This window comes from Myxine glutinosa, assembly GCF_964187855.1.
Source record: "Myxine glutinosa chromosome 12 unlocalized genomic scaffold, kmMyxGlut1.1 SUPER_12_unloc_1, whole genome shotgun sequence".
NCBI classification, from domain to species: Eukaryota; Metazoa; Chordata; class Myxini; order Myxiniformes; family Myxinidae; genus Myxine; species Myxine glutinosa.
Genome location: NW_027616355.1, coordinates 304,442 through 321,110, shown reverse-complemented (window position 1 = coordinate 321,110; position 16,669 = coordinate 304,442). Strand labels below are relative to the sequence as shown.

Below are 16,669 nucleotides of genomic sequence, written 5' to 3'. Positions count from 1 at the left end.
TTCTAAAAATCGAAATGGCCCTCGACAGGAAAAAGGTTCCCCACCCCTGCTTTAAGAGCACGAGAAGGCCCGCAGAAGGGCAGCTGCACAAGGTGGAAAATACTGAATCTGAAGAGGAAGATGATAACAGTGGCAATTTCATTTACACAAGCGAGTGCATCGGTGCTGTGAGGTCGAGAGGGAAAAAAATGGTTCATCACACTACAACTGCATAACAAGTTACAGCAATGCCAGCTTGACTCTGGGGCAACGTGCAACGTAATGAGCCATAAAGACAAGATGAATATCGCACCGAAAGCGCGACTCTTACCAAGTAACACGAGACTGAAGTTGTATTCTGGCGAGTTGTTGAAGTCACTGGGACTTTTCAAAACAAAGTATGTAATATGTGGACGAACACACAAGCTTGAGTTCGAAATTGTGGAGGTCAGTCAGAAACCCCTGTTGTCAGGCTCCACATGTGAGCGCTTGGGACTGATGCACTTCACTGTCCCCGCTGAACTGCACAAAATGGAGCACCATCTGACTGGGCCTTTGACCAAACAACAGCTCATAAGCATGTAAAACGATGTTTTCAATGGGCCAATAGAGTCAGTTCCAGGAGAAATACATTTTGAACAGGCCGCCCAAATCCGTCCAGTCCAGTGCTCCCCACGCAATGTACCCGTGGCCATGAAGTCCGCCGTGAAGGCACAGCTGGACAGACATGAGGGAGATGGGCACATTACCACTGTGACTGGATAAGTAACATGGTCATAATAAAAAAGCTTGAGAAGCTGAGAATTTGCATAGATCCAAAGTTTTTGAACCAAGCACTGCAAAGATCTCACTACCTCATGCCAACACTTGAAGATGTCTTATACAAATTACCAAAGGCACGGGTATTCACACTTGTAGATGCACGTGATGCCTTTTTACAATGCAAGCTAGACGAGAAGAGCAGTCACATGACAACATTTTGGACTCCCTGGGGCAGGAAACGGTGGCTCAAACTGCCTTTTGGAGTCTCCGTAGCACCAGAGGTGTACCAACGCAAGCAGCATGAGCTATTGGCTGGACTAGATGGAGTAGAGCCCATTGCAGATGACATCCTCATTGTTGGCTGCGGGGATACAGATGACGAGGCAGATAGTGACCACGATGCAAAGGTACTGGCGCTGATGGACCGCTGCAGGCACATTAAACTAAGACTTGGCCTGAAAAAGCTGCAGTTCAAAGTAGCAAAGGTCCGTTTCCATGGACATGTACTGTCTTCAAATGGCCTGACGGCTGATCCTGAAAAGGTGAGAGCCATTCTGGAAATGTCACACCCAACAGATGGGAAGGCGGTCCAGCGTTTCATTGGCTTTGTGACCTACCTTGCCAAATTCATGCCACACCTTTCTGAGGTTTGTGAGCCGTTGAGACTGCTGGACAAGGATGCGATATGGCATTGGCTACCGAAACATGATGCTGCAGTGCAGGAAATAAAGCGCCTGGTCACCACGCTGCCTGCATTAAGGTACTATGACATCTCAAAGCCAGTCACTATACAAAGTGACTCAAGCCAAAATGGACTGGGGTGCTGTCTCATGCAAGAGGGACAACCGGTTGCATTTGCATCAAGGGCGCTAACGCGGACGGAACAAAACTCTGCACAAATCGAAAAAGAATGCCTGAGCATAGTGTTTGCCTGTCAACGCTTCCATCACTATCTGTATGGCCGGGAAGTGATCACGTCAGAGACTGATCACAAGCCGCTCATTGCCATTTTCAGCAAGCCTCTCCTAAGCACACCTAAGCGGCTCCAGAGCAGCTCACACTCCAGAACTACAGCCTCAGGGTTGTGTACAAGCCTGGGCCTAAAATGTATATCAGCGACATGCTCAGCAGGGCAACAGCAGCGGTCAGTACTTCCAATGTGGAACATGAGCGACACACAGTTTGTAGCATGCAGCAGGAGCAGTATGATGTGGAGCAGATCAATCAGGCAGATTACCTGAACGTCACTGATTGACACCTGCTTCAGATCAGACAGCACACAGACAGAGACGAATACCTGCAAGCACTAAAAGCTGTTGTCTTGACCGGGTGGCCTGACCAGAGAGAGGAGACATCTCTTGCTGTTAGAGATTATTGGCTATGCAGAGATGAAATCAGTGTGCAGAATGGCATGCTGTTCAAAGGTCAGAGAGTTATCATACCAAAGTCTTTGCGCCCAGAGATGCTGGCATGAATCCACTCCAACCACATTGGAGGGGAAGCATGCTACAGGCAAGCACACGATAGTCTCTTCTGGCCAAACATGCAAGCAGAGATCAAAGACTTTGTCAGTAAATGTTCCGTGTGCAATGAATATGCACATGAGTAGCAAAAGGAGACGATGATGTCGCATGAGTTGCCCACACAGCCCTGGCAGATCATCAGCATGGACTTATTCAAGTACATTGGGAAAGACTTCCTCCTGATGGTCGATCACTATTCTGACTTCTGGGAAATTGAGCTGCTCCCAGACCTGTTTGCTGAGACAACAATCCGGCGATGCAAGGCACAATTCGCACGTCACGGTCAACCGGACCGTATAATCTCTGACAATGGGCTTCAATTTGCAGGCGAGCAATTCAGACGCTTTACCATCGAAGGGGAATTCGAGCATCTCACATCCTCTCCACACACCCAAAGGCCAATGGCAAAGCTGAGTCTGCCGTCAAAATCGTAAAGAACCTGTGCAAGAAAGCTACATGTGATGGCAATGACCCCTGGAAGGCCATACTCCAGTGGAGGAACGCACCAACGGAGGGCATGGATAGCAGCCCAGCGCAGCGCTTAATGTGAAGAAGGCTGAAAACACCTTTACCCTGTGACCAACAAGTTGCTCGAGCCTTGTGTTGTGCCAGGTGTTTTGGAGAAACTGCGTCAAAAAAGCAGATATCCAAGCTCAGCTATGACAGGTCAGCCAGAGACTTACCTGAACTAAAAGTTGGTGAGTACATCCGTATGAAACCATTGCCTGGAGACCGAACTGGTCGCTGGAAAATAGGAACCTGCGTGCAACAGGTTGCCCCACGCTTCCTTCTTATGAGGGCGCCTTTTTTATAATAAAAAAAGGAAAAAAATCAAACATTTAAACAGCCTTGGACGTGCACCTTGACCCCATGGCCAAGGCACACCATCCATCAAGACTGTCCTCCCATTAGCATACTCATGCACCTCAACCCAAAGGCTGAAGCACGTGGTCAATCAAAAACACATGCATCCTGACCCCGAAGGGCCCATGCTCCTATCTCGTGGATGTGGAGGGTGCCCTGTATCGCCGCAATCGCGTGGACCTGAGAGTAGCTGAGTCAGCACCATCTCCCTGTTATGTACAGCCCTCGGATGGGCTAGTAGAAGAAAGGCACAACCGGAGCATCACAAGACCGGATGTGCAAAGTGAAGACAAAACTGCCATTGAGCCTGAAGGCTGCAATGAATGAATGAATGAATGAATGAATGATCGTTTTAAGGCCATTTTCCCCACTAGAGCAGGGGTTAGCCTTGCGGGCCCCATGACAACCATGGTTCCCTGTTTGAGGCAATGTTTTTATGGCCGGATGCCCTTCCTGGCGCCAACCCTTAGTCGACTCTTACGATGCGCAGGGATACGGTGTACCTATTCTAAACCGGGGTACACACCGGGATGCTGCAATGCTAAGAAGAATTTGGTGAGAGTGAGCACACCAGCAGGGAGGACCTGCAGCACACCCTCAACACCGGCCATGGTCAAAGAGCCTCTTTCACACAGGAGCCCTGTTTTCTCCCGCAGTGGAAGACTGTCAAAACCCCCAAACAGACTCGATCTGTGAACTGTTGCAAGTAACAGCAAGGACATTTAGTTATTGATTTGATGTCATTGATTGGTGGAAATGTTCAGCTCCTGGCATAATCCTATGTTATAGTTTAGCCAGAATATTTCCCACGGGTGACCCCACTAGTATTCTATTGTTATGTTGTGTTACCAGTTTACATCTCTTTTCGAAATTTTGGGAGAATAGATTGCATCACATGATATTAGTAATGTTAAAAAAGGGAGATGTTACAGTTGTTAGCTTGTGTTGATAACACCGTCCAGTGTACTGTGCACATGTACTTCCGGAGTGACCTCCAGGCCGGGGGCCCGGGAGTGCCGGACACGGAACATGGCTTGCTCGAACTACTAACGGCTCCGTGTCCTTTTATACGAGCGTCTGAAACAGCACGCGCTGTGAGTTTGTTCGTTGTACGGTAGTTTCCTGATACGAACTGGAGATCTTAATCAACTTAAGTACGTCCACGAGAACACAATTACCATCCGGTTCTTGTACATCCATCGGAAATCGGATCGTATGTCGTGTGACGTAACATGTCGTGACATCGTAACAACGATCTCCGGAATAGCGACTTCACTTGTCATTTTCAATGTCCCTCCTTTGACATGCTGGGAACCGAAAGTGAGGTCGAAACAGGGTCGTGCTTACATAAGGGGACATTTGGACCTTCACTGCCGTGTTGTATCGTCTTACATACTTCATGCAGGGCGATTCAACTGATGGACGTGAACCTGGGGCTGGAGGACCCGTCCACCGTCACTTGTGGTTGACTCGTCGGTGGACGTTCGAAATCCTACGTCGTATTTCACGAGGAGCATGCGGGTTATCGCCAGCACCTTGATCAAATTACAAATTCCTGTTCCTTATAACCCGATTAACAACGAGTACCATAACACAAACCGGAATATCTTGAATGGAATCGTTAAGATTTTTGAGAATTCCATTGCATCGTGTTCTGTGTGATCTACAGTATCAAGATGGCCCATAACAGTGCCTTGTTGGTCCAACTGCAACAGAAGGCAGTGGAGGCAGATGCTTTGATCAGTAGTCTGAAGGTGCAGTTGGCAGATCTCCGCCAGAAAACAAGTGAGCTCGTTTCAACAACCTTTGTAACAGTAGTTTCTGATACTAACTGAAGTCTGTGCCAAATTACACATTTCCAAACAATCTATGGATAATCGTGGGGAAGTATGTTGTATGCATGTATCATCTCCTCCTCCAGGAGGATTTGGCCTTGGAAGCTGTAACTTTTCGAGATTAATGATGCCATCCCGAAGTTGTGCACGTGCAAGTTTCGATTGATTCCATCGTTTTGAATTTTTTTTTACCCACATCATGGCATTTTCTTCCTTTGGGGGTGGGTGGGGAAGTGGGGGAGGAGAGAGGAGTAATGCAATTATAATTTTTTGAGATATATAAGCACGTCGTATTATACATGCAGATAAGCAGAAGGCAGGTTTTTTACTTCCCCTACATACATCTTTTTTTTTCATTTTTTATTTTGGAGCGATCGAGGCAGCGGTTTGTTGCCCATACATCTCCCAGATATATGGATGTGTCAGAAGAATGTGATGCATGCTTGGAACAAGATCTCCCTTAGGGTGGGTACTCTGCAATGTTATTAAAATAACACGACCTCCACTGGCTGCTCCAGTAGGGTGTGGGTGCTTTTCGTGTTATCAATATAGTGGAAGTATTATTGGTTAAGATAACTCATGTAACTATAGGCCTCTGTATCCATTTTTGGATATTAACAGTGTACATAAACCTTTAAGTGACAACTATTTAGAACGTGCGTTAAAATGTGAAATTTAGACTTCCACTCCACCCTCCCCCACATGCATATAATGGATACCTTTTCCATTTATTTCATTCTTAACTCCACCTCCCTCCACTTCCACAACCGTTCCCACTTTTTCCCACTCCTCATACGATTCCTAACACAAACTTATTTTTAGCTCACCTGGAAAGTAGTTCTGGGTAGCATATGCGATCAGGGGCGTATCTACGGAAAAGAGCGCCTTTGGCAAGCTCTGAAATTGCGCCCCTGTCCAAACATCTGACACCCATCTTTTAGGTTAACTTTACCATAAAATCAGCTCAAAAATACAAGTCAAGGTCGTTAATCTTTTAATTAACAAATTATGGCACTACATGAAAATTACAACTGCACCTTCCTTGCTTTCACTGATGCAAATTGGTCTATGATGTGCTCAAAGTCAGTTTTTTCAGTTTCTTCTCTTTCTACACTCAGCAGAGCAAGATCACAGAGTCTGCCTTGACCCATGGAGGCTCTCAAATACGAAAGTATTTGTTTTAACTTGCTGAATGATCTCTCACAGCTGGCGATGGAAACTGCGATGGTAACATTATCTGAATAGCAATGCGAAGATTGGGGAAGATGCTCTCATCTCCATACTGAACAATTAATTCGAGAAGCTCTTCAGGTCTTGATATTTTCATGTTGGCCCGACTTGATAGTAACATTCTGCAATCCAAAATTTCTTCATATAGCTGCTGTCCATCAACATAAGAGCTTCACAATTCGCCCAAATTTTCGCACTTCTTCTTTTGGTCGTTATTGTCGACGCCGTAACACAGTCCCTCGACATCGAGAAGGAACCCAAACTTGGCGTCGGTGTCGTGCAAACGAGCGAACCTTTCATCCATTTCTCTGTGAAGACGGTCAAGTGTTCCCTTCATGACTCTTTCCATTTCCTCCTTGGCTGTTAACCCAGCGTCTCTCGAGTTCTCATCAGCCATTCGTTTCTTTCGTCTCTGACGTCTTTCAACTTCAATATTCCATTCTTGACAGAGACCGAGTCCTTCTTCGAGTGACTCACTGACCAACACTTCTCTTTCATCATCAAAATGATCTCAGAGGGCTTTCAAATCCAGGGCAGCATGGTGGAAGTTCATGCTAGGATCCTGCAGCCTCTTTTGAATACGGTCAATGTGAAAGTACTTTGTTCCAAAATCCTAGCAAAGTCAGAAAATCGTAACTCAACATGCGGTTATACAGCTGCCTTGCGTCACTTCTTGTTTCACTGGTCTCGTTTTCATTGTCCATCATGCCCTGGAGAACTTGAAGTATCTCCTCAAGGTACTTGTTGACGGGCTTCACTGCTTCTGTCCATGCACTCCACCTGGTTTCGGACTCCGACTGAACAACCACAGGCACGGCGTTTTTGAGTTTTTCCCAGCGCTGTGTTGAACGAGAGAAGAACACGTAGAGAGCTTCGATGGTTCCAAAAAACGTGACCATCATTGTATCCTGCTTGGCTGCATGTACACTCACCAAGTTGAGTGAGTGATTGTCGCAATTCACAAACACTGCCAGGTTGTTTTTCTCACTTATTCTTTGATGAACACCACTTCTGTGTCCAGCCATCACAGCAGCGTTGTCATAGCACTGTGACCGACAAACTTGTAGCTCCATTTCGTCCTTCTCTGGCTGTTTCAAGATGTCTTCAACCAAGTTCTCAGCATCCTTCTGGCTAATCTGGATAAAACCAAGGAAGGACTCTCTAACACGGACTGTTTTCCTCTTAAAATCAACTTCCACGTACCTCACTACTTCTGACATCTGCTCACGGTGTGCCTGATCAGTAGTTGAGTCGAACATGAGACCATAGTACTTGGCTTTACGAATGCTTCTCAGTAAACTCTGGCGAACAGTGGATGCCATCATGTGGATGAATTCGTTCTGGACATGAATTCGTTCCCACTTTTTGTGGAGTTGGCAGGGAATGTTTTTAGTCCATATCTTTCGCAAACCAGCTGGCCAGGCCTGATGTTGTGCCTGCAAAGCTCCTATCTACAGTTTGTAGTCTGTTTGAGAATCAAATTAGTTTAAGAATCAAACGGTTTTGAAAATCAAACCTCTTTCAATCCCCAACCTCATTCCTGAAATTCCTAGTAGTGTCAAATTTGCTTTATACCGTGTACCCCTTCCCCCCCCCCCCCACTGCCCCCTCCCACAGATCCACCGACATCCCTGTTCTCTACTGTTGTGCTTGTATGCTTTCCTCTTCCCCCCCCCCCCTCTTGTCTCCCACTCCCTTTATTTATCGTATGTTTTATGGGTCTGTGCTTGTTCTCGTATGTAATGTGTTAGCTCTTACATGAGCCTTGACTCTGTATACCAAAAAAACCCAAAAACCCAGACTAGTCAACTCAAAGGTAAGTGCACCATCCCGCCATCCCGTTGGAGAATACATAAATAGCAGCTGAAGTACCTGGCATTGCCTGGGGAAATTAAATGAAATATGTATTTAAATATTTATTGCATGACAAATTGGGGAATGTTAGCCTTATGGTTTTGTATGAATGATCAATCTTGGGCATTGCAAAATGCGATTGGACTTGTATCGAAATGTTTCATCATCTAAGGGTGCCCTAAATGCTGACCAGGAGGCTGCTTGACCTGCACGTTGATCATTGACCCGAGCCTGTCTGCTCTGTAGTCTCAGCTGACCTGGAGGCTGCTTGTCTTGCACATTGATCTTCAACCCGAGCCTGTGTCTGCTCTGTAGTCTCAGCTGACCTGGAGTCTGCTTGTCTTGCACATTGATCCTCAACCCGAGCCTGTGTCTGCTCTGCAGTCTCAGCTGCCCTGGATGTTTCTTGTCGTGCACGTTGATCCTCAACTCGAGCCTGTGTCTGCTCTGTAGTCTCAGCTTACCTGGAGGCTGTGGAAAGGGGATCAGTTTTTGCATCTTTTTTATGTAATGCGGTGATGTTGGTGGACTCTCAAGCAGATGGAAGATGACCTCGAGCAAATGATAGGGTGAAAAGGGCAGAGAGAGGACTTGTATGTGGAAATACAAAACTGGAAATGCAAGACCAGCAGAGCAGGTTTTTAGGACACAGGAGATGATGCCGTCCAGGCCAGTAGCACAGTCAGAGTCAAGGGTTGAAAGAACCTTCTCCACCTTCTCTGGTGCAAAAGACAGAGTCTAGGAGCAGTTGGGCACAACAGGGAAAGGTGGGTCCTGAGAGTGAGGGGGTTGGGGACACAAGATTTGAAAGCAAACACAGAATTGAGGCATTTGACCTTCTCACAAGCGGAGTCGGCTCTGGTGCCATGATGGAAGGGGAGCATACTCCAGAGACGGACTTAACAAGGCACCACTAGTTTTTAGAGGAGGGAGACAAGTTTGAAAGTTCAATCACGAGGTTGGACAGATGTTGTTTCCTGCCTCTACTGAGACTGGGCACAACTTGTTGTGGACTTTTTGGAATGCAACGAGATTGCCTTCTCTTGGATTTACCTTCTAGGAAGAGAATGCAGGTTGTTTCGTAGCAACTGCCTCACAACAGGATTCAGTGCACTACTATTGGTGGGAAGGATAGGATAATTGGAGATGAGATAGGATGAATCTGTGCATGAGAGAGAGCAGGTTTCTGTGTAAGAATTCTCAGGCTGAGTTAATATCAGGGGCAGTAGATATGGGAGACCAGTCCTGAAGTGATCGATGGTTGCTTGAGTGAAATGCTGCTCACCGATGTTGAGGCAGCTCTCTGAGAACAGCCAGTTCTCTGAGACCATAATGTAATGCCTTTGATGTTTCCAACCCTACCCTCTACAGCTGCAGGCATTTACACGCAGCACCTGCATGAGAACCCCAACACTACATGCACCATCAGCCGCCAGATTGGATTAATCGCTTATCAAAGACAGCAGAGAAAGAAACTCGTAACATCAAGGTTGCCAACCATGTATCACGTGCATTGCCGATAGCAGTTACCATATGACTACTAAAAGCCAATGCCATCTCTCACCCGTAATTGAAGGAAACACCAATCAGTTCTAACTTAAGCAATTATCCTCAGCTGTGACTCGGAATATATAATTATCAACACTCGACTGTGTGTGGGGAGGAGGGTGTGTGTGTCAGGAGGCTGCCTCCCAGAAAAGAAAGAGGAGGTGGGTGAGATGAATGTTATTATGCACACATACACACCCTGGATTAAGTTAAAGGTGGGAGGAAACAAAAGCACATCACAAACGCCAATCAAAGGGAGGCGTGAAGTGCCCCTCCCTTTATATATGGCATCGTTTCTCTGTATGCAGCTTTAACATGTGGACTGAAAATACGTTCTTGGCTTCCACTGGACGAAATTGGCTCCAAGTTTCAGAAGTAAATGCTTTGTACATCGAGGTACTATGTTCTAAATTTCAGCAACGCCTGTTTCTGCATTCTTGTGTTTTATGAAGAAAACCCTCGAATTCACGTTGGTGTCTGTCCGTCCGCCTAAAATATGTTGGCGCTCATATCTCAAGGACTATACATTGAAACTAGCTGAAACTTGGAATATTGTTATGTTTGTGGGGGTAGTGATATGTAGAGTCAGGTAGATTTGTGTAGGTATCATGCTCCGATGTTGGGTAAGAACCATCACCTGTAATAAGTTCTGTTTAGACTGTGTGTTCGGATTAAGCTTGTATCTTCGTCTCCATTACGAGGAATGGGGCATGTTAGCTAGTTTCGGGATAATGTTAATTTCCCTGTTCGTCAAACCTCAGTCATTTATCCTTTGGCTCTTTTGGCACTGCACTGTAGACACTAGTGAGAAAGGCCCATTAATTGCACCAAATAATAACCATAAAACCAACTGGAAGCCAGTTCTGAACACTGCCATTTGGATGCACCAGCTACATCGCCACGGAAGTCAAGCAGGCCGAAGACACGCCCCGGGTACTCGTGTTTGGCCGGGGCGGAGCAAGAAGCGACTCGCTATTGGGTGGGAGTCGACCAATGGAAAGGCCAGGTTAAGGAAAGACTCGTGATTGGACAGGGTGGAGCAAGAAGCTACCCGCTGATTGGTGGAAGGAAGGCCGAGGAGGAAGCAGAGCACCGATTGGCAAAGACCACCGATTACGTCAGGGGCAAGCAGGAAGCGGCGCACTGGTTGGTGGAGAAGCGCTGATGACGTCATTACCCGACGTTAAAAGAACTCAAGGTCCGACATTTTCTCTACTTCTTGGCCTCCACCCTTGCTCACTGACCCGGGACTCTTGCTTTTTGCCCTTCACACCTGCATTTTGCCCTTCCTCGCCTCTTGGATCTTCCTATTGTCCCTCAGCGTTCCTGCCTCTCGCTCACCCCTGGCCTTCGACACTCTGACGGAAACAATCTTTTGGCATGCGAGGAGAACGGAGGCCTGACTTTGTGCGCGTGCGCCAAACGACGAGCGGCTTCCCGCCAACGCTGGAGCCGCGTCAAGACTGCTCGCTGGGGCCTGGACGATTGCTGACGAGGCAGCGAGTTGAGCTAAGTGCCACGATAAAACACATAATTTATTTTATCCAGTTTACCCTTTCCCTTTGTATGTGTTATAAGTCTGGTGTGGCGACATCCCGATTAGTAAATTGATTTTACCGTCGCGCTTTCTTGTTATCGGCATCCGTTTTAATAAACCCATTCATTATTTTCTGTACATTTATAAACCCAGTTTTTCTTTGAGTTTATTTTTTGCAGGGTGAAGACGTCGGTGAGACCCGTCCAGGTAAGTCGGTACTCTTCTTTCCCCCTCACGTATTATCCGCGAGGGGGAAGAAGGGACGTCGGAGAGATCATCATTATTTGATGACAAAACGAAAATAGTAAATCTAAATTTCAGGTCAATTGGATGAAAATTGATGATTTTATGTGATGCTGACCTTTGACCTTTTCACAAAATTATTAATTTGCCTTCTCCGTATTATCATAACTAGCAACGGTAACCACCCTACGGGCGGGGCTTCAATGGGGGGGGGGGGGGGGGGGGGGGGTCCAAATGAAAAGGCAAAATATCAGAAATTGAAGGCTTTTTTTTATTTTAAACGATTTATATAAACATCCGTTAAATCATATCACACACACAAATCATCAAAATCTAAACAGTATTTGTAGAATTTCAAAAAAAGCCACATTACTGTTCATATCGGTAAATACTATTCCATCGTGTTTGGAAAAACTGGAAAATTGGAAATTGGAAAAAAATGGAAAAAGAATATAGCCTATTTTACTCCAGGGGGTCCCAGGATTACCCACCCAAAATTTCGTTACGATCGGTTCAGCCGTTTTTGCGGTACCTGGGAACAGACAGACAGACATTTGGTGAATTATTGTAAGATAAAGCTCTGGTGAAAATTTAATTACAAAACTCAAATGGTAAAAAAGGTACAGCCCGGACAGACACATACACGCACATAAGTTATTACAAAACCCCGTCTCCTGCTGTGCAGGGGACAGACTAAAAATCTAGAATACAGTATGACAACCATGCAGGTAGAGTGCAAAAAGTGCACTTGTAGTAAAAAATCTTACTATAATTCACCAAATGTCTGTCCGTCTGTTCGAAGGTACCGCAAAAACGGCTCAACCGATCGAAACGATATTTTGTGTGGGTAATCCTGGGATCTCCAGGAATAAAATAGGCTATTTAGTTTTTCCAATTTCAGCTTTGGTCTCCAGTATTCTCAGGTTTGGACTCCCGCATAACATTCACGTTCGCACGACAATTGTTCTCATTGTGACGATGTTGTTTTCCCGGGTGTTGCACAAACGGCTGCACAGTTGCACCTATCGAACTCGTGACCTCGGACAAAGACCTTTTATTATTCCTTTAAACCTTTTATTAAATTCGATTAAATAATTATTAAATTAAATTATTAATTAAATTATTAAATTATTAAATTAAGTTATTAAATTATTAAATTATTAATAAAGTAAATTATTAAAAAATTAAGCAATTAATTAATTAATTATTAAAATTTAAGAAGATTAAATTATTTATTAATACATTCGACTGAACGAATTAATTATTCAAGGACGATTCGATTCAATTTTGGTGAAGATCCGGATCCAGCTAGTAGAATGTTTTATGTGATTCTTCACCATTGAGTGATATGGCCAACCAGGCGGAGGTATGCTCTCTACTGAGTGCCGTTCTAGTTTTGTATAGACTTCCTTGTCCAAAAACGCATGTTCTTCCTGTCTTTTCTCTAGGCCTGAAAAGTTAATGAAAACTCCTTTCCTGATTTGAGCTCTCCGTGGGAATGTCCTTCGTGGAAAACAGTCCCAGAGCTCCATAAATGGCGATTATCTCCAGACCATATCCAATTATATGCTTATTCAACTGGAGTAATTACCTCCGCCATCAAAGGTGGATGGAGGTTATGTTTTCACCCCTGTCTGTCTATTTGTTTGTTTGTTACTTGGCAAAAAAAAACTTTTTGACAAGTACGTTGATCACTCCAGTTTGTGTGTTTGTTTGTTTGTCTGTCCGCTCACTTATATTTGCCTACAGGTCACAATTTAAAACTGATGTTCACGAAACTTCGCCAAATGGTGGAGTTTGTGGTCTGACAAAATTCTATATATATTTGAGGTCAAAAGGTCAACATAGGCCAAAGGTCAACCACTTTTCTCAAATTACTAAAATCCTCAATTTTCATCTGATTGGCTTGAAATTTGAATAGGATTTTCATATCAGCTAACTGAATTCAACGACCGACTATTTTTGAGATCAACATCGGCCAAAAGATCAACATAGGCTAAATTTCTAAAATTGTCAATTTTAATCCGATTATCTTAAAATTTGAAGACGATTTGCATATTTAGTCACTGAATTCAACCGCTAACTATATTTGAGGTCAACATAGGCCAAAAGGTCAACATAGGCCAGATTTCTAAAATCCTGAATTTTCATCCGATTGACTTGAAATTTGAATAGGATTTTCATATCTGTGAAATGAATTCAACCACAAGCTATTTTAGAGATCAAAATAGACCAAAGGTCAACATAGGCCTAAGGTCAACCACTTTCCTCAATATTTCTAAAATCCTCAATTTGCATCCGATTGTCCGATCTGTCCAGGATGTTCATATCAGCTGAATGAAATCAACCACCAACTATTTTTGAGGTCAACATAAGCCAAGTTTCTAAAATTGTCAATTTTCATCTGATTAACTTAAAATTTGAAGGCGATTTGCACATCAGGTCATATAATCCAACCACAAATTATTTATGAGGTCAAAATGATGCTCCACTGAGTGCCATTCTACTTTGTTCCCTTTTGCCAAGTGTCACTCTGAGTGATTTTTCATCTGTCTGTCTGTGAATAAGATATCTCAAAAAGTTGTAGACAGATTCGGATGAAATTTGGCAGAGATGCAGTGTATCTGACAAGGACGAAATGATTAGATTTCGGTGAATATCCGGAATTTTTAAAGTGATTCTTCACCATTGGGAAATAGTACCAAAAACGATATCTTAAAAAGTTGTGGACGAATTTGGACGAAACTTGGTGGACCGGTTGCGTGTATGAGAAGGACGAATCGATTCGATTTTGGGAAAGATCTGAATATGGATTTGGATACGATAATTATTTAATTTTAAAGAGATTCTTCACCATTGAGAGATCGGGTGAAAAGTGATATACTGTATAACATGATATTTATAAAAGTTGTGAACGAGTTATGACTAAACTTGGTGGTCGAGTTGCTTAGGTGACAAGAACAAGCCGATTCGATTTTTGGTTCAGGTCCGAATCCATATCCGGCAGATCAGTCAGATACAAAACATGACCTGTTCAGCCAGGTAAATTATTACTCTACCGAGTGCCTTTCTAGTTTTGTCTATGAGATTAATGAACAGGTCTTGTAACCTCCAGACAATGATGTAACTCCAGCAACACTGACCGACGAGGAGGTGCTTTCCCAGAAACAGCACACAAATGTACAAGGAACGAGCCCGTCGAGGTTCTTTCCAAGGCAACCAAAGAGTTATTGTAACCCAAGGAGCCCATTTGGCGTCAAGATGAAGAATCTAATGATCACACTGCCTTCTTTGTTGCTCTTCGGGTGGAGCTTTTGCGCACGTGCTGTGAACTGGCGAAAGCATCATGGAATAAGGATTTAAATGCCTCGAGATAAATAAAAAAAAGAGACTACACAAACAACCACAGCACGTGCACGCACAAACAACCAGAGCACATGCACGCACAAACAACCATAGCGCATGCACGCACAAACAACCATAGAACAGGCACGCACAAACAAACATAGCACATGTACACACAAACAACCATAGCGCATGCACGCACAAACAACCATAGCGCATGCATGCACAAACAACCATAGCGCAGGCACGCACAAACAACCATAGCACAGGCACGCACAAACAACCATAGCACAGGCACACACAAACAACCATAGCACAGGCACACACAAACAACCACAGCACAGGCACACACAAACAACCCAAGCACAGGCACGCACAAACAACCATAGCACAGGCACGCACAAACAACCATAGCACAGGCACGCACAAACAACCATATCGCATGCATGCACAAACAACCATATCGCATACACGCACAAACAACCATAGCAGATGCACGCACAAACAACCATAGCAGATGCACGCACAAACAACCAGAGCAGATGCACGCACAAACAACCATAGCAGATGCACGCACAAACATCCATAGCAGATGCATGCACAAACAACCATAGCACAGGCACGCACAAACAACCATAGCACAGGCACGCACAAACAACCATATCGCATGCATGCACAAACAACCATATCGCATACACGCACAAACAACCATAGCAGATGCACGCACAAACAACCATAGCAGATGCACGCACAAACAACCATAGCACATGCATGCACAAACAACCATAGCACATGCACGCACAAACAACCATAGCACATGCACGCACAAACAACCATAGCACATGCACGCACAAACAACCATAGGCCTGCACGCACAAACAACCATAGCACATGCACGCACAAACAACCATAGCACTTGCACGCACAAACAACCATAGCACATGCACGCACAAACAACCATAGTGTAGCGACCCATGGGTCCCCCAAGCGAGACCAGCAACAGAATCTCCTTGCTCCAGCCGGTGGCGTAACCGGCGGGCAAACCACGGCGCCGGGGTGGCCGGTCACGTGACCACCAAAGCGTGCCGCGCGTGCGGTTATAATCCTTTGCACCTGTCGGTCACGTGACCACCAAAGTGCGCCTCGCCTGAGAGGCGGGGCTTTCAGTGTCGGTTGTGCTTTCTGGTTGTGATATATATGCAGCCCGATAAACGGGCTTTTGAGAGTTCCCGAGTTGGTTTTTACAATAAACATCTCGGACGAGTTTGTGCCTTGTCCGTCACTTTGTCCGTCTCAAGCAAGAGCCCTGCTCTTCACTGGTGACCCCGAATTTACGACACGCGATGGACACCGCAGTGTCCCTCAAATTGCCCACCTTCTGGGAAGCACACGCCGCCATCTGGTTCGCGCAGGCGGACTCCCAGTTCGCCCTGCGTAGCATAACGGAGGACGCCACGCGATACCATTACGTGGTCGCCGCGCTTGGCTCCGCGACCGCCGCCCGCTGCCTGAGCTTCCTCCAGAACCCGCCCGCTGACGGCAAGTACGACGCCATCAAGGCACTTCTTCTGGGCGCTTTCGCCCTCTCCCCGGCTGAGCGCGCACGACGCCTGCTCGACCTTCCTGAGCTTGGCGATACGTGCCTGTCCGAACGCATGGACTACATGCTCGCGTTGCTCGGCGAGCACCCCTCGGATTTCCTGTTTCGGGAGCTTTTTCTTCGCCAGCTCCCGGCCCAGGTACGGGTCGCCCTGGCAGGCACGACCATCGTGAACCCCCGCGACCTCGCCAGGGAGGCCGACAAGATCGATTCGGCAAGCCAGCTCGCCGGAGCGGCGAGCCAGCTCGTCGGGGTGGCGGCCGGGAGTCCTCCCGCCCACCCGCCCGGTGCCCGCGACGCAGTTTCCTTCCCGGAGGCCGCCGGGCCGGCGCGACTGGCAGCGGCAACG

At 45.9% G+C, this 16,669-nt stretch overlaps 1 protein-coding gene across 2 annotated transcripts in view; it reads left to right on the top strand.

Moving 5' to 3' along the window:
- LOC137437796 (claudin-22-like) overlaps window positions 1-16,669 on the top strand; it is a 99,011-nt gene that overhangs the window by 69,498 nt on the left and 12,844 nt on the right. Inside the window, exons 1-2 of one of the 2 annotated variants that reach the window (XM_078768619.1) lie at window positions 4,214-4,282; window positions 4,798-4,913. Coding sequence is in view for 1 of the 2 variants with exons in the window: in XM_078768620.1 (XP_078624746.1) it covers window positions 4,798-4,815 (18 nt within the window). In the remaining variant the exon portion in view is untranslated. Of the gene's footprint in view, window positions 1-4,213; window positions 4,283-4,797; window positions 4,914-16,669 lie in introns of those variants that run through there. The other variant, XM_078768620.1, reaches the window with a different exon arrangement.